The sequence below is a fragment of the Berghia stephanieae genome, chromosome 3, assembly GCF_034508935.2.
Source record: "Berghia stephanieae isolate SIO BIC M18660-M18661 chromosome 3, UCSD_Bste_1.3, whole genome shotgun sequence".
Classification (NCBI taxonomy): domain Eukaryota; kingdom Metazoa; phylum Mollusca; class Gastropoda; order Nudibranchia; family Aeolidiidae; genus Berghia; species Berghia stephanieae.
The window spans coordinates 14,744,118-14,766,356 of record NC_088362.1 but is presented as its reverse complement, the minus strand read 5'-3'; the positions used below and the strand labels follow the sequence as shown (position 1 = coordinate 14,766,356).

Sequence of the window (22,239 nt, the reverse complement as noted above, 5' to 3'; positions counted from 1 at the left end):
ATAGATATAGCTTTAGTTAAAGCCAATCTTCTAAAAAATAATAAAGAAGACTTTGTACAAATACAGGCCACGGGAGAGTTGCTGCTTTATTAGATTTATGTAATCATACACGTAGCTCATAAAACATGGCAGCTCCCTTATTCTACTTGCGGCTTTCGTTTCTCAAGTCAAATAAAATTTTTCACAGTAATTTACAGCATCGTTTTGTTGGTAATAACTCAGGAAACATTTTATGGTGGAGGTCTTCCGAAAGCTCCTCGCGCTAGCATTTCTTTCAATTTTTATTCTCACCATGGATCTTTTGTCATTTAAAAACAAATCTTCCGAAAGCTCCTACATCAACATCCCCAGTATTATTTAATGTTCTAGTTGGGGGTTTGGGGAAACTTTTTTTAGAATGTTTTAGTAGGGGTTTTGGGAGGGTGGAGACTTTTATGTTTTTTGTTTTTAAGGTTTTACGGTGCTTGCAATGCAAGACATTTAGTTTATATCAGCGCCAGTAAAAAGGGAGAAAATGGGATAGGAAAAAGGTCTAGAATTACACCTCCAAGAAAAAGTAAGACATAGGGGAACTGGGAACATATAGGGATCAGATATAGATTCCAAGAGCATACCACCAATGTACTTAGTTTGAGATCACCTATAAGTATAAGTCTCATCAGGACACAAGCACAAAATCCAACAAAGAGGAATACACTCAAATGCTTACGATAAATTCAAAATAACAAATATAATAATACATAACAGAGAGATGATTTACAACGAAAAAAATATCATCTCCCAAAACAATAACTCTATGCATTTGACTGTTTCCCTCCCAGCTAGGACTCCAGCCAGGGCCAGGACAAAACCAAGTAATCACATTCCAAGACAAAGACAGAATGCATGTTGGAAAACAGGATAGAAGACACAGTCACAGTATGTACCCCCCCCCCCCCCCTTGCCCACTATGGGAGGTCAGGAACCCCATCCAGGGAGACTTTTAAAAATTATTATTACATTATGAAAAAAGTTTCTCCTCTCCCAAACCCCTTACTAGAACTTTAATACTGGGGATGTAGGAGTTTTCGGAAGGCCTCCCAGCTGGAGGTCAGATGATTTTTTTAAAAATTAGGGTTAGTCATTAAGTCTTAGACTTAGAGTAAATGTGCTAGGGTGTTTGTTTTTCACATTAGGGTTAATTAAAGGTATTAGGTTTTATTTTTTCCTAGGGTTAGTTGAGGGAATATTTGAGTTGTTTCCCTTAGCACAAGGAGCTTTCGAAGGCCTCCCTGCCTTTTATGGATTTTGTCATCCAGTTTAAGGCATTTGTAAAGGAGTGAGGTCCCCACCGCCATTTTTCTTTGTTTACACAGAGACAATGGCCAGATTGTCTAAAGTGTTCCAAGACTAAAAGTATTTTCATGCAACCAAAAATGTAACCAGGTTTTAAACGTGCCATTTTGAATTTGATGATGAAAAAAAATACTTTTTAAAAATCTGACCTTAACCCGATACTACCAGTACCAGTGTTCCAGATGAAGAAGATTAATATAAATTTTTTTTTTTTTTAGATCATACCTTAAACCCAATATCAATGTGACGGATGAAGGAGAATATTACCAAAAAAATAAAATAAAGAGAGAGTTTTAATTTTTTTTCAATTTTTTTTTCAAAGTACGATCTCCTCTCTCTCTCTCTCTCTCTCTCTCTCTCTCTCTCTCTCTCTCTCTCTCTCTCTCTCTCTCTCTCTCTCTCTCTCTCTCTCCCTCCCTCTCTCTCTCTGTCTCTCTCTCTCTGTCTGTCTCTCTCTCTCTCTCTCTCTCTCTCTCTCCCTCTCTCTCTCTGTCTCTCTCTCTCTCTCTCTCTCTCTCTCTCTCTCTCTCTCTCTCTCTCTCTCTCTCTTTTTTTTTCTCTCTGGACAGTGTGAATTGACGTGGGTTGTCTGCCTTTATATTTCTTGTGTCCAGATAGGGTGAAAAAAGTATTCATGGCTTTATTAGGTGGTATATTTTCATCTCTTCTGAGTATATGCCAAAAAAGCTGCCATCTTGCCTACAGGATTTAAATGTATAAGTTTCTTTCATTGCATTTTTCATGCAGTTTTTTATTGCTTATTTTTGTGGGGTATCGTATATTCAGGACTCTTTTAAGTTGTTTTTTATTGAATCTGTGTAATCTTTGCTCTTGATTCCGGTCAGTGCCCATGTTCCACAGTTATTATATATAAACACAGATTTTACAAGGGTTGTGTATAATTTGATTTTAGTGGATTTTTAAATTTTATCTTTTCTAATCCATATATATAATAATTTGTTTAGTGCAACGGTCGATAAACTTTTTCTTATTTCTACGTCTTCCTTGTCTTCTATTAGTGATCCTACTTTTTTCGTGGCTCTCCGTCCATCTTTCTTCCTTGACAGTAATGTTACATCTGTTTTGTCAGTGTTAACATACAGATGGTGTTTTTGTAAAGCTTTTTGGAAGTTTTTTACCAATAAGCCAATGTCGTCTGCATATGCAATTTCCATGGGGAGTTAGTTTTCAAAACGTAATTGGGTTGAAGGTACATATTTATGTACATCTTTTAAGTATTTTCTAGGTAATTGATAAAATAAAACAGGGCTCTAACTGTCTCCTTGTGGTGTTCTGATGTTGCCATGGAATGAATTAAATCTGAGGCACCGATTATTTTGGTCGTTATCCAGGTTTCAATTATAAGGAATCGGATTAAACTATCTTCATCTTCCAGAACTATTCCCTTCATTTTCATATTCTTTAACAAGGATTGGCGATTACATCTATTCCAGTTATAACTATTTCTATTTTGGATTTTGGTAGCAAGCCATTTGTGGGTCCAAACTACATCTGCAGTACTTCTCTCCATACTTAATCTGCTTTGACTGTATTCAAATAATTTTCAACAGATGTTCTAATTCTATTCAGTGTGATCAGGGAGAGTGATTTTCTAATTGTATTAAGTAGTGTAATTGGTCTCAAATTCTTTGGAGGTCCTTTCGTTTTTCCTGGCTTTTGTATCGATAGCAACTCCCCTTTATTGATATCCATGTGCTGGTGATGTTCGAACGTTTGATTGAAGATGTCCGCTGTATGTTCATCTAATAGGGGTGGTCCATATTTTAGTAGTTCGCCTGGTGCTCTGTTGTTCTTTAGACTTTTAAAAGCATTTCTTACTTCTCGTGGTGTGATAGGTTTAAATGATGTGTCGTGGATCTCCCTCCAATGAGCTAACCTATGTCGTTTTGTTATCTTGAAATTTTATTTTCTAAAATTTAAAAAAACCATTTGAAATGTCGTTGGGGTTAATAATTAATTTGCCCATGTTGTCCTCCATCAGTGACTTTTCAATTGGTCTTTATATATATATATATATATATATATATATATATATTATATATATATATATATATATATATATATATATATATATATATATATATATATATATATATATATATATATATATATATATATATATATTATCTTGAGCATCATCATCAGCATACTATTTAGTCTGAAATACTGACTGATCAAGACGGCACAACTATCTGAATTTAGAATGAACAGTAAGATTTTACACTGTCACTTCAAAACTTGATTTTTATTGAAAGGCCCCAATCAAAAGTGTTTAGGTTTGTATATAATATTATGTCCGAGAATCTAGCTTTTAAAAAAATGTTAACCTAGTCCCAATCTATTTCTGACTCTTTTCTTATTTCATTTGGCTGACAGAATGCAACCCTTATCAGTTGTGGCAGCATTTTCTAAGCCAACAACAAACATTCAGTAACAGTTCCAGTCCTTTACAGACCTCATATGTTGAGGGGTTGCCCGGCTACAACTACGGTCTCCCAGGAAAGGGTAAATCTCGCACCAGGACGTAAGTGAATGAATTCAGAATTATTAAGTGAGACATATCATTGGTGATGTTACAAACAATGAGCTAAAATACTAATCCTTGCTTACATTTGAACATGTTCCATATAATTCATTGATGTCAAAGTAAAATCATAATTTGTAAAATTTGCATAGTCTAGGATTTTTTTCTAAAGTCTCCTCTGTTTTACAAGAATATGATTTATTAATTTAAGGAAACCCTTGAGATTTATGATTTTATATACTTAACTTCAACTTTAAGGTCAAAAGGACATAAATGGCATCCAGATGTAAATGGCGAATTACTTTTTGGTCTTCACCCGGTTTATCTTGCTCTCACAGCCAAAAGAAGGAATACAATTTACTGCTTGCACATTCATGAAAAATATGGCAAAGGATCAAGAAAAGGTAAGTTTGTCATCAGACGATTTTATATGTTGTTGATAAGGATTCATTTATGAAACTAGTTTCTACATCTACATCATGACTTTTTTCCCAATTAGGGAAATTGTTTATCTGTTGTCCCATTCCAGCACATGCACCTCTTCTTCTATGAAACAAAATCCAAGGTAGTTTGAATGATCTGTACCATTTTTTACTAAAAGGTTTAATTGGGCATTTGGTACGATAGTTTTCTCCATGTAAAAGTTTTTGTTTTAAATTCACCCTAGATTTACACATCAGTGTATCATTAATCTGAAATGTAATGTAAACAATTATTAAATTATAATAAATTAAATCATTGTCATTTGTTTCAAGAAAAAGAGTCAATCTCACAACTTTCATGATTTATCATCCCTTTTGTTGCAAAATAGGAATGAACAATACATGCTCAAGGTTTCCTTTACTTTTCTAACCAGCCTGGACCAATTTAAAACCAGTTTTAATTTATTTAGGTTTAAACTCAAATCTTTTGTTGACGATAAGGCATACATGCCCCTTCATTGTTAAATGTGTGGTTAAATTAAAGAGTTTCTGTCTTTTTTCTTTCAGAACATCCAATGCAAAATCAGATTATACACCTTGCCTCTGAAAATGAGATTCCTATTAAGTTTGTAAGCAAACGCGATTTAGATGCATTATCGGGAAACAGACCCCATCAGGTAATAGACTGGCTTTAAAGATTATCCCACTGTGTCTGTATATACGTGAATGGTTTGATTATGTCTGGGGGTCCCGATAGCTCAATTGGTAGAGCACTCGCTTCACACGCAAAGGGACCAAGGTTGATCCCGGGAGCAGTCGAGAATTTTTCTGATCCCTCTGTCCACCCAGCAGTGATTGGGTAGCTGGATCTATTAGATCTGGTGGAAAGTATTTTGCGATAGACTAGCATCCTATCCACCCCGTGTGGTGTCCGGGGTCCCTCAACTGAGAGGGTCAAGAATAGCCCAACGCCAAGCCAGCGTGTCGTAAAAGGCGACTAATGGTGTGTGATTCCCCCATCTTTGAGTCACCTGGTCCTCCAGGTTGGGGGTTGGCAAAGGGTTAACACCCCTTTCCGTTAAACTCAAACCGTTACAGAAACACAGACAGACAAACTAAATCCTTTTTTTAGCTTGGGCGACCGAAGAGTTTCTGGAATTACAGAATTTATGAAGGACAACAGACAAAGCCGAAAGGACTCTGCTGACCCGATGAAGTCTTCGCCAAACAAGCAGCTTCGAATTGCGTCGTGGAATGTTCGCACCATGTATGAAGCAGGAAAAAGCTCTCAAGTTGTGACTGAGATGAGAAGATACAGGCTGCATATACTTGGAGTAAGCGAAACCCACTGGATACAATCCGGACAGAAACACCTCAAGTCTGGGGAGAAGATTTTATATTCAGGGAGAGGGGACGGGATTCATACACAGGGAGTAGGAATAATTCTAAGCAAGTTTGCCCAGAAGTCACTGAGAGGATGGGAACAATGCGGAGAAAGGATCATCATGGCGTCCTTTACAACACGGAGTAAGAAGATCAGCATCAACATTGTACAGATCTATGCCCCAACAAATGATGCAACAGATGAGGACAAAGATACATTTTATGGTCTGCTACAACAAGTCATTGACAAGTTGCCAAGGAAAGACATCAACATATTGATGGGAGATGCTAATGCAAAAGTGGGACAGGATAACGTAGGCTATGAAGGTATCATGGGACGCCATGGCATGGGAGAAATGAATGATAATGGTGAGAGATTTGCAAATTTCTGTGCATTCAACAGTTTGGTGATTGGAGGATCAGTGTTCCCCCATAAGAGGATCCACAAAGCAACTTGGGTCTCACCAGATGGTGTGACAGAGAATCAGATTGATCATTTTTGTATCTCTCGTAGATTCAGACGTTCATTGGAAGATGTGACAGTACGGAGAGGGGCAGATGTTGGATCAGACCACCACCTGCTATTGGCAAAGCTTAAGCTCCGACTCAGAAAACACGGAGCCAGATCACATACAAGAAGAAAATTCGAGGTGAATGCACTTGATGGGGAAAAGAATGAGGAATTCAAACTACAATTGAGTAATAGATTCCAACCTCTTACTGAGCTCGAGGAGGACATAGATGTAGAGTCACATTGGGCAAAGATCAAGGAAGTCTACATAACAACTTGCCACGAGGTATTGGGGGTAAAGAAATCGGAACATAAAGAATGGATAAGTCCAACCACCTTGGACCTTATTGAAAAGAGGAGAACAAGGAAGGAACAAGTGAATGCAAGCGAACAAGGGCTTCAAGACTGGATGCACAAGAGCAGTATCGAGCCATAGCTAAGGAAGTCAAAAGATCTGTGAAGAAAGACAAGGAAGCATTCATGAACAGACTTGCAGAGAAAGCAGAAGCAGCAGCGACTGGAGGACACATGAGAATCCTTTATCAAACTACCAAGACACTTGCTGGAAAATATGGGAAACCAGAGGTACCAGTCAAAGACAAAGATGGGAAAACTATTTTTGGAAAAGAGGCTCAATCTGAACGATGGAGGGAACATTTCAACTGCCTTCTGAACAGACCACCACCAGACAACCAGCCAGAAATTTTGCCTGCAAGGAATGAGCTACCAATTAGCTGTGATCCACCATCGATAGCAGAGATTGTGGGTGCCATTAACAAGATGAAAAGGGGGAAAGCTGCTGGACCAGACCAGATTCCACCGGAGGCTCTAAAAGTTGATGCGGAAAGAAATGCTCAGGCCCTGCACCCACTATTTGAGAGAATCTGGAATGACGGGATATTCCCAAAGGATTGGAAGGAAGGACATCTTATCAAGCTTCCAAAGAAAGGGGACCTCAGTAATTGTAATAATTATCGAGGCATCACTCTTCTTTCTATCCCAGGAAAGGTTTTCAACCGTATTATTTTAGAGAGAATTAAGAATGCAACAGATGCTAAACTGCGGGACGAACAGGCAGGTTTTCGGAAAAACCGTTCAACCACCGACCAGATTGCCTCTCTGCGAGTCATAGTGGAACAGTCTATAGAATGGAACTCTCCTCTTATTGTCAACTTTCTGGATTACGAGAAGGCTTTCGACAGTATTGACAGAGCAACATTGTGGAAAATTTTGGCACATTATGGACTCCCTGAAAAGATAGTAAACCTCATTAAGGAAATGTATGAAGGATCAAGTTGCAGGGTTGTACATGAAGATCAGCTTACTGACAGCTTTGAAATTAAGACTGGTGTCAAGCAGGGATGCTTGCTCTCACCATTCCTGTTCATCCTTGCCATGGATTGGCTAATGAAGGAAACCTCCAAAGGGAGAAGAAATGGGATACAGTGGACCCCCTGGACACAGTTGGATGATCTGGATTTTGCAGATGATCTGGCTCTTTTGTCCCACACCCAGGACCAGATGCAAGCAAAAACCACAATTATAAACAGCCTCTCGGAATCAATTGGTCTAAGAATTCACCCTGCAAAGTCAAAGGTCTTGAGGATAGGTACGCGTCAAAGGGAGCAGATCAAAGTAAAAGATCAGGAACTCGAAGATATAGACACTTTCTGCTATCTCGGAAGTATAATTGACAAGGATGGAGGCACGGAAGCAGAGGTGAAAGCACGAATAGGAAAGGCACAGGCTGCATTCACATCTTTGAACAGAGTTTGGAGAACTAAAGATATCTCCCTTCAACTAAAGCTAAGACTTTTCAACTCAAACGTGAAGTCTGTCCTACTGTATGGATGTGAAACTTGGAACGCATCACAGGCATGTATAAGGAGGGTACAGATTTTCGTAAACAGGTGCATGCGTAAGCTACTCAGAATAAAATGGATGGATAGAATAAAAAATGAAGAAGTATGGAAAGGAACACAGCAGAAACCAGTGGGAGAGGATATAGGAAGAAGACGATGGAGGTGGATTGGACACACGCTTAGAAAGAATGACTCAACTATAACAAAGAAAGTATTGGACTGGAACCCTCAGGGCAGAAGATCAAGGGGAAGGCCACGAGGAACATGGAGAAGAATTAAAGAAGCTGATATACAGAGAAGTGGTAAGACCTGGAATGAGATAAAAAAGTTGGCTCAGGATAGAGAAGGATGGAAACTGTTTGTCTGTGGCCTATACCCTGACCCAGGGTGAAAAAGGCAATGATGATGAGCATCCTATCCAAAAGATAGCAAGCAATTGCTAAGTTCGTTTCACAATATAGAAACCGGGATAAACTCCAGCTCCATGGGCCTCATGGCTCTGAAGTACTTCTTTTTCTTTTTAAGCGCTTTGAGGTTTCGACGAAAGGCGATATATAAATCTGCTTATTATTATTATTATTATTTTATTATATTTTTGTGTATTAAGTTTTTATGAAGAAAAAATTGTTCACGTTTTACATTCAATCATGTCTTTACTGGAATGCTCAGTTTGATTTCATTTTGGAGATAAATCATGCAATAATACATTTAAAGATGTCAAGAAAGTTGTTACTCTTTGCTAGTTCATATGTCGTTGTCTGGTAATCATCAAAAATGTCCCTGTGAAAGTTTACTTCACAGAAATTTAATGAACAAAAATGAATATAACAGCTACAAAAAAGAACTAAATATCAAGTATGGACCGTTTCAGGCTCAAAACTCTTCTTAGCCAATAACAAAATCATTAATACCTCTCTTAAAATCCGGACAGACAGCAGAGAAATACTTACCACGCCTGTCGGCAAGTAAAAGTTTTCAAGATCCCTTTACTTGCTGACAGCTGAGCCAAATATTTATCCGCCATCTGTCTGGATTTTAAGCGATGCGTTCATGTTTTTATTAAGTTTTTTATCTTTTTTTTAATTGGCTGAAGAAGGGTTTTGAGTCCAATGTTCTATGTTTGGTATTTTCTTCTCTTACAAAGCTGTTCTATTCATTTTTGTACATTACTTTTTACAGTCCACAGCTGCTAGCAGCTTAGTATCACTTCACCTAAATTTTAATTAGTAGTTACTTGTGACATACCAGTATTAACTTGGAAGGTGGATACATAGAGAATCTACCCTCAACACATGACAGTTATAGCATTTTTTTTTAGTACTCTCTTACTGTTTCTCATGAACCTTCAATTGAAGTCTAGATCATGGTTAGAGTTAGATAGTTTGTCAAAACCGATCTCACCTGTCCAGATAGTTTTTGAGAAATGTGAGATAAGGTCAATGAAATGTGACTAAGCGCCTCAAAATGGTAATAAGTCAGAATGAAGTAGATGCTAAAAATGTGAAACATAGTGAAAATGTGAGAATTGGATTACATTTATACGTTCTACTGAATTGAAGGCAATATAAATAGTTTGTTTTTTTTAAGTAATAAAAAGTAAAATTTCACATTTCTCATCATTTAATTTTAACTTTTTGAATTTGGATCACTCTGCCATAATCCCATTTTGAGACATTTGGTTACAAATGTAAATTTTCCAACATCCTTCATGTCACAACACTCAATGATTAGTTTCAATATTGAAAATGTTTGACTTTTCTGTGGCTTTTGCATCTTTGCAATGGAAATAAATAAAGTTTAAGAAGGAATGTACATGTTAATGTTAAGAAAAATCAATATTTGTATGAATAACATCGTACACTAATTGTGTTATTATTTTTATTTCATTTTCATTTTAACCTTTCTTTTGATTGGAAAACCATGCTTATTTTTTTTAGCGTAGGTCATTTCCAATAACATTAAAATCATTTTGTAGTTTTTAGCATAAAATACTGGTCGTTCTCATAAAATTTTATTTCTTTTTGATGACTTAAATGCAAAGTTGAACTAACCTTTTATCAAATAAATAAGGGATGTCTTGCCTTGATGATGTTAATGTTTTACCAATTGAGCTGTTTAAATTGTGCTATTTTTAAATCAATTTATCAAATATCAATTGGAGAAGCATTTTGCAGGATCATCTTTTCATTTATTCCCTTTCAGCAATTCCCGCTATCTAGCTCTTGTTATAAAGAAAACATTTGCCTTACATCATGCAGGGAAAGAACCCATGGTTGCTCCTATCCCTCATAAATCTTTATAATGGCGAATAAATTTTTAAAATTTCTTACTAAATCAGCTCTTCCAAACTTGAATGATTGTTATGAAAATATCACAGACTCACATTCAAGTATTTGGGAAACTGAAAACAATGGATGGAATTGGTGTTTTTTTTTTGTTTTTTTGGGTTTTTTTTTGTTTGTTTAAAAATCATATAGTCGTGGAAAAGGCATTATTAAGTTGGATAGTGTCTGTGACCTTTTATAAAGCTTATTAACAATGAAAACAGTTATGCTTATAATAATCTATATTTCAATAATATTTCCAAATATATTCAAGTGCTGTGCTTTTCTCACTGTACTATCACTATCAATGATGTAAATTGATATTTATTTGACAGGGTATATGTTTAGATGCTGAGGAACTATCTTGTATGTCCTGGGATAGAAGTATTGTACCTGACATGTAAGTGAACAGTTTTATGAAGGGAAACGTCATCATCATCATTATCATCATCATCTCATCATCATCATTATCATCATCATCATCATTATCATCATCATCATTATCATCATCATTATCATCATCATCATCATCATCATCATCATCAAAGGTAATCAAATGTAATCAATTAATGACCTGTTTGTTAATGCATTGTTTATTTCAATTGATGTCAATGTGAAGCGCTTAGTGCCTGTTTAGCTATAATTAAGCCCTATAATAAGTGCTATTTATTGGTATTATTATCAACAACAGTATTTTTTGTGATTATTATTATTATGATCATTATTGTCATCAGATCTTTGCATCTCAAGTAGAATGGATAACTAAAACCATTTGTAACCCACTGCCTCAATACGATATAGTATGTCATCAAAGTAAAACAAGCAGGTGGTTGGATGGGAGCATCACCCTTGAATCATATACCTATGATGTTCGCATGGGTCTACGATCCGATAGTGATGTCGCTTCTTCTTCTCTTTACTAGCCTATCCTGCTTCTTTGGTTTGTGATTGTATTTTTGACAGGGGATATTTTTTTTCTGTAAATCTTCTGCCTGTTTGTTCTTGGTTATTTATAATTTAGCTTATATCTTTAGGTTATGATTTTGATTTACATTTGTACTATTTTTGTTAGATTGCTTGTTTTTTTTGTTTCAGCGGTCTCTCATATAACCTCAATTGTGTTGGAAGAGACCTAAAGCAACAAAAAAAAAAAAAAAAGTAAAACAAATACCATAAAGTGACAAAAAAGTTGAATTAGTAAGAAATACGAAATTTTGGGTTTATCTACTTTATGGAACTATCAACTCTTTTCAATAAAACATTTAAACTTAACTATAGTTTCATGTTTGTTTTTTTATACCATAAATTCAATTTTCAATATCACTTTGACATAATAACATTTTGTAATGGTTGGTATTATTTAAAAGCATATTCTCCATTTTATAAAGTGTAACTTGTGCTATCGTAAAATATTAATTGTATCAATACACTAAAAGTCAGATAGAAATATTTTTAAAATAGTAATAAATGATTAAAAAGTTGATAAGAACAACAATAATTTAATTTTCTTTGGGAAACATACTCACTATGACAGGGTGATAACACAATAAGTCATTGTCACGTTATGCTGTCTATTTTGTTGCTAAGATGATATGAATCATTTGGCAAGCCACTCGGGCTGTCGAAGCAATTGTCTGCAATTAACAATATGGAGTGTATGGCTTGAGTTTAAGTCTTTTTTTTTTCTTCTTCTTTTTCTTATGTATATAAGATTTTGATTACTTGCTCCTTACAACCAATTAGTTAGTCACAATAATGCATTGATTGCCTACATTAGGGCCAACGGCATCCAGTGACTAATTCATCATCATCATTTTGATATCTTCTGACAGGAATTCACAAGACCCGCCTCTTTGGCTGCTGCTTCACAATATCCAGGTGATGGAATGTGTGGTGGCTTGAGAGAAAGTGCCACATGATGATTTTTTATTTTTTAAAAATTATTTTTAAAAAAATTATTCTCAACTGTTTATGAATACACTTCTTTTCCCAAATTGAAATAAAGTTTACATTTTTTGGGACACATATCCTTATTGGGGACAAAGCTAGAAACATTTATATTCATTATCTTTCGACAACGGTTTGCTTAGAAAATCACTTTTAAAGTTCTATATAAATATTGAATACTTTATGGTAGGAAATCATCAAGGATTACACCTATTGTCCCAAAACGCTGTTGGCATAATTTTCTCAGCTTTGAAGCTTTTGGTCTTTGGGGAAGTGGGGTGTCACCATTCTAATGATTGTCTCTTCGACTCAGGTTCAACCCACCTAAAACACCACCTCTACAAAATGCTAGAATTTTATAGACTTTATCAATGCATTTAAAAATGTTGCTCCAGGTTTCTTCTTCAAACAAGAAGTTCAATGACAGCTTTCTGTTGCTATCATAACTTTGGCACAATTTGACAGAATTAACATTTTTAACTTTTGGTTTAAAGAGTACATAAGTAAGTTCAATTAATTGAGCCAAATATGACGTCACATGAAAAAGAAATGAATTTAGTAGGAGATTTGTCCTATTACATTTTGACTCACCCTCGTATATTGAGGTTGATTTGAATATTTTATTTTTTATTCCATTTTGATAAAAGGATCCAATGAACTTTGGTGCAATATTACGGTCCAGTTTCTTTTTGGGAATAGAAAGAGTGCTTGTACCAAAGGATAACAGGTGATTGCAATATTTATCCAAATCTGACAGTTATTTGTATGATATTGCTTGCAAGGTTTTTCTGTGTGTTATTTTTATTTTATTTGTTTTTGTTTCTTTTTTTTTTTTGGGGGGGGGGGGGGGGGGGGGGGGAGGAGGGGGTCGGGAAGTTTTGTTGTTGTTGTTTTTTTTCTCTTGTAAGTTCTTAATATATTTTTTAAAGTGTATATTTGATAATAGTCACTAAAACCAGAGTATGTACAAACCATCTACCTTTCCTCCTTTCTACCATGAACAGGCCGCTCTAACACTCAAGTTTTAATTGCGCTTAGTAATTCACCAACCAAATCTTTACCCTCAGACAATAGTGATCTTCCCTCTTTCTGATTTTCTCTGGGTTCCAACTTATACCAACCCAGTACAAGTGGAAAATGGTAGTTAGTGTAAGCTATGCCCTAACCATTGCCATCTTCTTTTACCTATTTTCTGATTAATTTTTATCTTTCCTGTACCTCATTCTTAAACAAATGTCTCCATTTGTAACTTCAGCAAATCATTTAATCCTCTTGATTGCTCTCAAGCATATATTGGCAAAGGGTGTCTCAATAACTCAATTGACTCGACTCACAAGTAAAGGCTTTTTTTTATTATCGCAGTCTAATCAAGCAATGATTGGGTAGCTTGGTTTATTATATTTGGCAGAAAAATGTCTTAGTGATAAATTAGTTTAGTCTCCCATCCAAAGGATAACAAGCAATTGTTGCTGTCTGCTTGAAGATATAAAAACGCTGGTTAAACTCCAGCACCATGTGCCTTACAGTACAGCCATAGAGGAATTCTTTATATAGAATAGGAATTATTTGTGTGTAATTGGAAAATTTTGTCGCTATCTTTTTTTTTTAGCATCTGAAAAAAAAAATTGTTCTTGATTTGAGTACTCTGAATTATCCATTTTTTTCATTAAGCTTTGATGCCTTTTAGTTATAAATTTACAATTTGAATGCAAATATGATTTATTTTTTGTTATATCAATGTCATTCCATCGATCTGTCAATATAGCTTCCAAAGTATCTAAATTTATCTTCCAGTTCATGATCTCTCCTTTTTATTATGTTGCTCATTGTCTTGATATTTTCTTTCTTTTTTTTTTCAATTTTTTTTTAAGACCACCTCTCTGATACTCTCTCTTAAAATCAGTGATATTCATTTGGATGCAGTCGTGTACATTTGACAAATGGACCAGATCATCAGCAGATTGAAAATCTATTTACTGTGTCAAACTTACCCTATCATACTATCATTCCTTTAAAGCTCCAGGTTTGTTTTTTTTTCTCTTTTTTAATTTTCACTTGCATTGCAAAACATAAATTTTTACTTTACATGTACCTGCAGTTGTAAATTGAGTCCAGTCGTAAGCAAGGCAAGTTCAGGAGTCCTAGAAGTCATAGACTTATTGAAGCTACCACAGGATATATCAGTAGAGTCTTTTTGTCAGGTAAGATTCGCATTGTTCTTTGTTGACAAAAAAAGTGTAGTTATTGCAAAGGATAAATGAGGGGAATAAATAGGTATAGGCATCAGTTGCAGCGCAGTACCCTAAAGTCAGCAATAGGGGATACATTTCTTGTTCAAGTCTCCAGTATTGAAATTCAACACCTTATCCACTTGACCATCATTTTGCATGTTTTCTACAGTTTGATCTTTTTGCTTTCGTTTTCAATTTTTCAATTTTACAAAACAAAACATTTTTTGAGATCGTTTATTTTCATTTTTATCTCTTTTAATCAATTTGCTATCACTCATTCACATATTAAAGTTAAATCATTCATACGAACCAGATCAGTTAATTGTGTACATGATATATATTCCTTAATATCATAACTAAAGCTTATGTTCACCTTTGATTGTTTTATAAATTTGCTTACTTGTAGTGGTGGAAATCTCATAATGGAATGGTTCTTGGAACTCACAGTCCACCGACAGGCAGTGACAATGATGATGATACAAAATGTGTTGCACTTCAAAATTTCACTTTGTCAAGACCTTCCTTACTTGTCCTAGGTAAATGTCTGTATAAGTCTACGATTTCTGCTACTTTACTGATACTCATCCGCCTTTCCTTTTCCTCTGACTATTTTACTCCTCCTCCTCCTGTTCCTCCACCTCCTCTTTCACCTCATCTTCTTCTGTCTAATTGTAATAGATAAGTATTCATGGTCAATATCAACGAACTGACTTTTTATAAACATTTTATCAACTGAAATCACCTTGCCTTGATGATTGTAGACCTACGTAAGTGTAGCATGATCAAACTCCTCCAATTATAAGGGGTTCTAAAACAACACAAATTTTAAGTTCTATTCAACAAATTTGGTTACTGTCTTTTACTGCCCATTTAATTGGCTAAATAAATGTTTTAAAGAAGGAAAATGGTAGTTGACTGATGTGTTAAATTAGAATTTTATATTGAATGCTGGAAAGCTCTTTTGACCAGGGATGCAAAATAAAGGCATGTAATCGTCCCACATATTGTTTGTAAAATCAAAATCACTGTTCATTTTAGGAGAGGGGCAGGGGAGATGACCAAGTAGATAATTTAATATGTTATGATTTGTCAAAAATAGCTTAGAATCTTATTGAAGCATTCCTTTAAGATTTTCTTTGTGCGAGATTGATGACACATGATTGACTGACTTACTTGGGAAACATAGATGACTCTTGTTTCCATCATGTTAAAAAATACGCACTTAAGCATGGCAGATGCCATTGGCTAGGCATTCCATGAGATGATTCATCAAACTAACATCTGATGTCAACAGGAGTCACCCTTGGGGTTGCAAGTGAGCAAATTGGGGATTAGTAATCTTCAGAGTTACAGTTACAATGCAATGCCTTAACCAGTCAGCCACCTCTACTCCTTTTACATCGTAGTTATATCCCTTTAAAAATACATATGCTCCAGAAAAGTGAAATGGTGAATATTTTTTAATGTAGTAGAAAATTTGATTTAATAAGCTTTTTTATTTCAGGAAATGAAGGAACAGGTCTAAGCAATGATATTGCTAGGTTGTGTGATATCAGATTGTACATTCAAAGTCACCAGATTGGTTACCAGAAGGAAATTGACTCTCTTAATGTGTCTGTTGCAACAGGTATGTAATCATACTTGCAACTAAGATTTGTATAAATTTATATGAACAAAACTGATTATAACAACTTCAAAAAAGAACAAAATACTAAACATGGAACAATTCTGGCTCAAACCCTTATTTAGCCAACAACATAAAAAAAACCCCAATAAAAACAAATACATTACTAAATAAACTTAATCCCCATACAGAATATTTCTCTGCTTCAATATGGTTCATTTAGTAATGTACTTATGCTTTTTGTTGTTGGCTGAAGAAAGGTTTTGAGCCCGAAACATTCTGTGTTTGGTATTTTGTTCTTTTTCGAAGTTGTTATATTTATTTTTTGTTTATTACTTTTTATAGTCCACAGCTTCTAGGAGTATCACTTTGACTTGTATGAATATACTAGGCTTGACTGAAAAGTCTTGACACCCATTGAATATCTCCAATTTTATTGAACTCAACAGTATAAATTATACATCAGAATTTGTGTAATTTATTCTTCTATTAGGTCACCAAATTTTGTGTAGTTGCTATTTCTTGATTTTGACCTATTTAAAAAAACCCTTATTAAAACAGTATGTCAGTTGAAATAAACGTGGGCTATGACCGAGTTCCTTACTGAAAAGAGATGTGAACCCTGAAATGTTAATAAATGGCTGAAATGTGTTTATAGTGACTCATATGTTGGTTTCCGCACAGTTCAAAAGTGGGTTAATTGCTTTAATGGAAATGATGCTGTCTCCACCAACATTGATTAGCAGGCTCGCAGTGGTCATCCACAAACTGCATTGAGCGAAGCAAATCAAGAACAAATAGACAAATTGTCTGATAAAACAATCATACATCTTACAAAGCCTTGGAATTTCATAGGGAAGATTTGGATATATAATTCGAGAAATCCTTGGTTACAGAAAGGTATGTGCTCATTGGATACCAGGTATGCCCTCACAAATGTATTGAAGTCGTAGAACCCTATGTACAGTTCCTATTTACCTCCAAGCGATTTTTTCCTTCTCTTAAGATTTAAGAGGCACCTCAAGGGAGCAAATTTTGGCAGTCATGGCGAGATGCAAGCAGAGGTGACTCGATGGTGTCGAAGTTTGCACGTGAATTTCTTTTTGACGGAAGGCAATAATTGGTGCATTATTGGCAGCTCTGAGGGAATGCTGAATATGCTGAAAATTAAAATGATTAACGGAAAGGACATAAACTAAGCTTTGTTTTGATACCTTTGTGAATTTCGTATCTATTACAGTTGTGAAAATACAAAAGCGGCATAAAGACATTTTAATCTACCCTTGTATGTATACATGTGTTTTTCCTTTTCCCATTTATATGCTCTGATTAACTTAATTATGCAGTCTTGGTAGCCTCTGGACTAGATTTACAAAATCCATAATAATATAAGTCTTTGTATATTTATAAATAAGTAAAAGAGTTGTATGTTATTAGATTACTTTTCGTTCATTATTACTCTGATTTGGTTCTCTTATTTTCCCTCAGGTATCTTTCTGCATTGGTTACAGATGTCAAAATTAAAGTCTTCTTAATGAATTCACATTATTTTTCTTCATTGTTTTTTTTGTTTGTTTGTTGTAGTTATCTTTTTTTAAAATGGATATCGTGTAATTCGTAGTGTTTTCATTTACTCACATGTTCAATAGCTACTTTATTATTATTATTATTATTGTTATTCTTCTTCTTCTTCTTCTTCTTCTTCTTCTTCTTCTTCTTCTTATTATTATTATTATTATTATTATTATTATTATTATTATTATTATTATTATTATTATTATTATTTTTTCTTTTTTTTCTTTTTATTATTATATTATTATTATTATTATTATTATTATTATTATTATTATTATTATTATTATTATTATTATTATTATTGTTATGATTATTATTATTATTATTATTATTATTATTATTATTATTATTATTATTATTATTATTATTATTATATTATTATTATTATTAATATTCTTCTTCTTCTTCTTCTTCTTCTTCTTCTTCTTCTTCTTCTTCTTCTTCTTCTTCTTCTTCTTCTTCTTCTTTTTTTCTTCTTCTTCTTCTTCTTCTTCTTCTTCCTATTATTATTATTATTATTATTATTATTATTATTATTATTATTTATTATTATTATTATTATTATTATTATTATTATTATTATTATCACAATGTGTAAAGAGATTTTCAAAGCTCGCTCAGCCACAATGAATGGGAAAAAAAATTATTTCAAATGAATAAAACTACCATTGCTACACTGATTAGGTGAAATATTTTTATTGGGAAAGTTAAAAGTTTACAATTTTTATTTCAAATAATGCTCTTCCTTACTACATGACAGAGCATTATAATATTGTTTATTTTTGTAAACGTTGTCATCCTCATGAGGAAATTAAATTTTGAGCGATTAGAATCACTATAATATGTCACCTTAAGAAGAGGGCTTTATAGGGCGAGGTGACATACCTAAGGTCATGCGGGATGTGTGTAAACACAAAATTTATAGACATGAAGCGATAACCTCACCAATGTACCTGTTGTCCCTGAGATCACAAGAAATATTCCCAGTATCTCCACTGAGATTAAAACCTGTTACCTTCCGATTCAAAGGCAAGTGACTTACCACTACAAAATTGGCTCAATTGATTTCAAACCAATCATCCAAGTTAGCCAAGTTTCCCATTGATCATTAGGGTTAAGATTTTTTAAAAATGTTTTTTAATTTTAAAAAATGGAGCTTTATATAGCGCAATATCCACTAAATGTGCTCAAAGCGCTTTACAAGGGGGGTCCCTGGTCAACAGCAACATTTAACATGTAGGACGGGACATGACGCCTGTTACTGTTAGGCGATATTACAATTTTTCGGACAAAGACAATGCTGTTAATGGCCAGGTACTCATTTTACACCTGAGTACGGTGAAAGAATGTGAGTAAAGAGCCTTTTCCAAGGACTAAACTATGCGCCGAGTGCGAGGTTCGAACCCAGGACCTTCCGATCCGAAAGCGAGTGTCATACTACTAGACCACATAACCGCACTTCTCATTCCTCCATCAAAGTCATGGCCTTTATAAGGGCCTGCTCTATTTGCTTTTATATTCAGCCTTATATTCCAGCATGTCGGTTGTTATGTTTCATGGTGGTATGTTTCATATCTGGTTTTGTTGCAATGCAAGTACTTACTCTGTCTAAATATTTATCTGCTTTAATCAGCATACTCCTTGTCTTTTGTTATGTGTTCTTTCATGATAACCTAAATTCAGCATACTCAATGTCTGTTACATGGATGCTAAATCGCCGTCATAAGCTTTTTGTCAAGCCAGTGGACGCCTTGCCAGTTTTTCAGTGGTCAACCACCTATATCATCATTATCACCAGAGTGCAAGCACCACAATCGCATCATCATCACTACCTCTACATCATTACTACTACTACTACAACCATCACTAGCACCTCTACCACAACCACACCACCACATCATCATTATCCGTAGCATTAACACCACTATTACAACCACCACCACACCATCACTACTATGACTATGACAAGTGCAACCACCACCATATATTTTCATCACACACACCAGTACTACAACCACCACCACTACCACCACTAAATCATCACAACCAGTACTGTTACAACTACCATCATCACATCATCTTCACCAACACTTTTATTACAAGCATCACCACATCATCAATACAACAACTACTACAACCACCACCCACACATCATTATCACTAGGTACCTCTACTACAACAATTACCACCACCACATCATCGTCACAACCACCATCGCATCGTCACCACAAGTACTACAACCACACATTATCACTACCACTATTTCTACTACAACCATCACCATTACTACCAATACTACTTCAACCACAACCACCACATCATCATCACTACCAATACAACTACAACCATCACACCCATCATCATCACGACCACTACAACAACACCCGCGTGAACATCATCATCACCACCACTTCAACCACGACCACAGCATCATCACTTTCACTACTACTACAACCACCACCACCACCACCACATCATCATCATTACTGCAACTACTACGACGACTACCACCACCACCTCATCATCACTACAACTACTACTACAACCACCACATCTGTATGTAAGTGTACAGATCTGGAACGGAAGTGTGTGTGAAGATTTGCGTGGTTGTTTTGAATGCACTGACTGGAATGTTTTTATCGAATCATGTGATAGTGTGGATGAGCTGAATGACTGTGTGAGTGAGTATTTAAAATTCTGTGAACAGCTAGTGTCTTGTAAAAAAGAAATAAAATATTATCCTAACAACAAACCTTGGATAACAAAAGATCTAAAACTTTTATTGAACCAAAAGAAAACTCTCTATACTAGTGGAAACAAAAAAGATCTGAAAACAAAACAAAAAGAGATAAAGAGGGTAATATCTAGTTGTAGAGACAAGTACAAAAATAAAATTGAAAAATGCTTTTCTTCTGGGGATATACGGGACACGTGGCGGGGGCTTAAAACTGCTGTGAACTATAATCCAAAGCCCACGATTATATCAGAAGATATCGAAATTGAAACTTTAAATAAATTTTATTCACGTTTCGACACAGCAAACAAATTTGATATTGAAAATGAAAAACATAAATTAGACAGGGCTTTGGAAGATGAAATGGCTGTTGAGGTCAGTGAAGAGGAAACGAGATTCGTATTTTCGAAACTAAACGAGAGGAAGGCTGCTGGGCCGGATGGATTGAAAGGAAAACTATTAAAAGAATGTGCCCACCAGCTTTCCCCCATTTATACACATATTTTTAACTGGTCCCTCCAATGCGTTTCAATCCCTGAAATTTGGAAAACTTCGAAAATTATTCCTGTTCCAAAAAAAGAAAAACTTGAAACTATGAACGATCTCAGACCTGTTGCACTGACTTCAATAGTCATGAAATCTTTAGAAAAACTTGTTCTTGTTAAAATTAGGAATCAGTTTATGCCATTGAGTGATAGTCATCAATTTGCTTACAAACCAGGACGTGGCGTAGAGGATGCCATTTTGCTGTTTACAAACAACATCTCAGGCATCTAGATCACGCTAGGAGCTATTGCAGATTGCTTTTTGCAGATTTTTCTTCAGCGTTCAATACAATGCAACCTCAGTTGGTTGTTCAAAAATTGACTAGTCTGAATTTAAACAAGTATATAATTGCTTGGGTGCTCGAATTTCTTACGGAGAGAGCACAATATGTTCAATTAGGGCAAAACAAATCTTCCTGTATAACTACAAATACTGGCGCTCCTCAAGGTTGTGTATTGTCCCCTGTATTATTCACAATATACACGAATGACTGTAGAAGTCAAAACCTGAGTGTACCTTTAATAAAGTTTGCAGATGACACCGCTCTTCAAGGCCTCATAACAAATGGCAACGAAGTGGCTTATAGGCAAGAAATTGATAGATTTGTGTCTTGGTGTGATGCCCACCACCTAGAGCTTAACATAAGCAAGACAAAGGAGCTAGTGATTGACTTTAGGAGAGTGAAGGAACCGATAGAACCGTTAAAATTAAAGGACCAATTCGTCCAGCGAGTTCCTTACTACAAATACCTTGGTGTAACGATTGATGACAGGCTCAAGTGGGATGAACACTTGAAAATAATTAGGCATAAGATGTGCAGACGTACATATTTTTTATCGAAACTCTCTCAGTTTAGAATAGATAAAACCCTCTGCACATTATTTTATAGAGCAGTAATCGAAAGTGTTTTGTCATTTTGTATAACAGCTTGGGAGGCAATTGCTTAGCAGTGGAAAGGAACAAAATAAATTCAAATATTAAAAAATCCATTAAACGCTATATAAATGATGTTGACGATGTAGATCTTTTATACGAGAAATTTTGTATAAATAAAATAACTAAAATATTAAATGACCAGTATCATCCACTAAGACCATCAATTATTATGTCAGAAAGAAGTGGTCGCCCTTTCTCTATTTCAACGAAAACAGAGAGACACCGAAAATCTTTTCTGCCGTCCAGTATTAGGCTTTATAACAA

At 35.0% G+C, this 22,239-nt stretch overlaps 1 protein-coding gene across 2 annotated transcripts; it reads left to right on the top strand.

Annotated features, from left to right (window-relative positions):
• The first annotated feature begins 94 nt into the window (after window positions 1-94).
• LOC144967193 (rRNA methyltransferase 1, mitochondrial-like) lies at window positions 95-17,729 on the top strand. 2 transcript variants are annotated; one of them, XM_078904125.1, is made up of 11 exons: window positions 95-210; window positions 3,733-3,880; window positions 4,139-4,284; window positions 4,870-4,979; window positions 10,718-10,782; window positions 12,215-12,260; window positions 12,977-13,056; window positions 14,428-14,530; window positions 14,967-15,096; window positions 16,065-16,187; window positions 17,673-17,729. In XM_078904125.1, the coding sequence occupies exons 1-11, from the start codon at window positions 126-128 to the stop codon at window positions 17,717-17,719; spliced, it is 1,083 nt and encodes a 360-aa protein (XP_078760251.1). In that variant the 5' UTR covers window positions 95-125; the 3' UTR covers window positions 17,720-17,729. The 2 variants fall into 2 exon arrangements, with proteins under 2 accessions (XP_078760251.1, XP_078760250.1); XM_078904124.1 differs by lacking the exon at window positions 17,673-17,729 and adding an exon at window positions 17,191-17,386.
• The last annotated feature ends 4,510 nt before the right edge of the window (window positions 17,730-22,239 follow it).

What these genes read in the sequence shown, in the direction of transcription:
- LOC144967193 (XM_078904124.1), top strand. Translation starts at nt 126, where the DNA reads ATGGCAGCTCCCTTATTCTACTTGCGGCTTTCGTTTCTCAAGTCAAAT. An exon ending in ACCTTCCTTACTTGTCCTAG is followed by an intron (nt 15,097 to 16,064) that starts GTAAATGTCTGT and finishes TTTTTATTTCAG; the next exon opens with GAAATGAAGGAACAGGTCTA. An exon ending in TAATGTGTCTGTTGCAACAG is followed by an intron (nt 16,188 to 17,190) that starts GTATGTAATCAT and finishes CCTTCTCTTAAG; the next exon opens with ATTTAAGAGGCACCTCAAGG.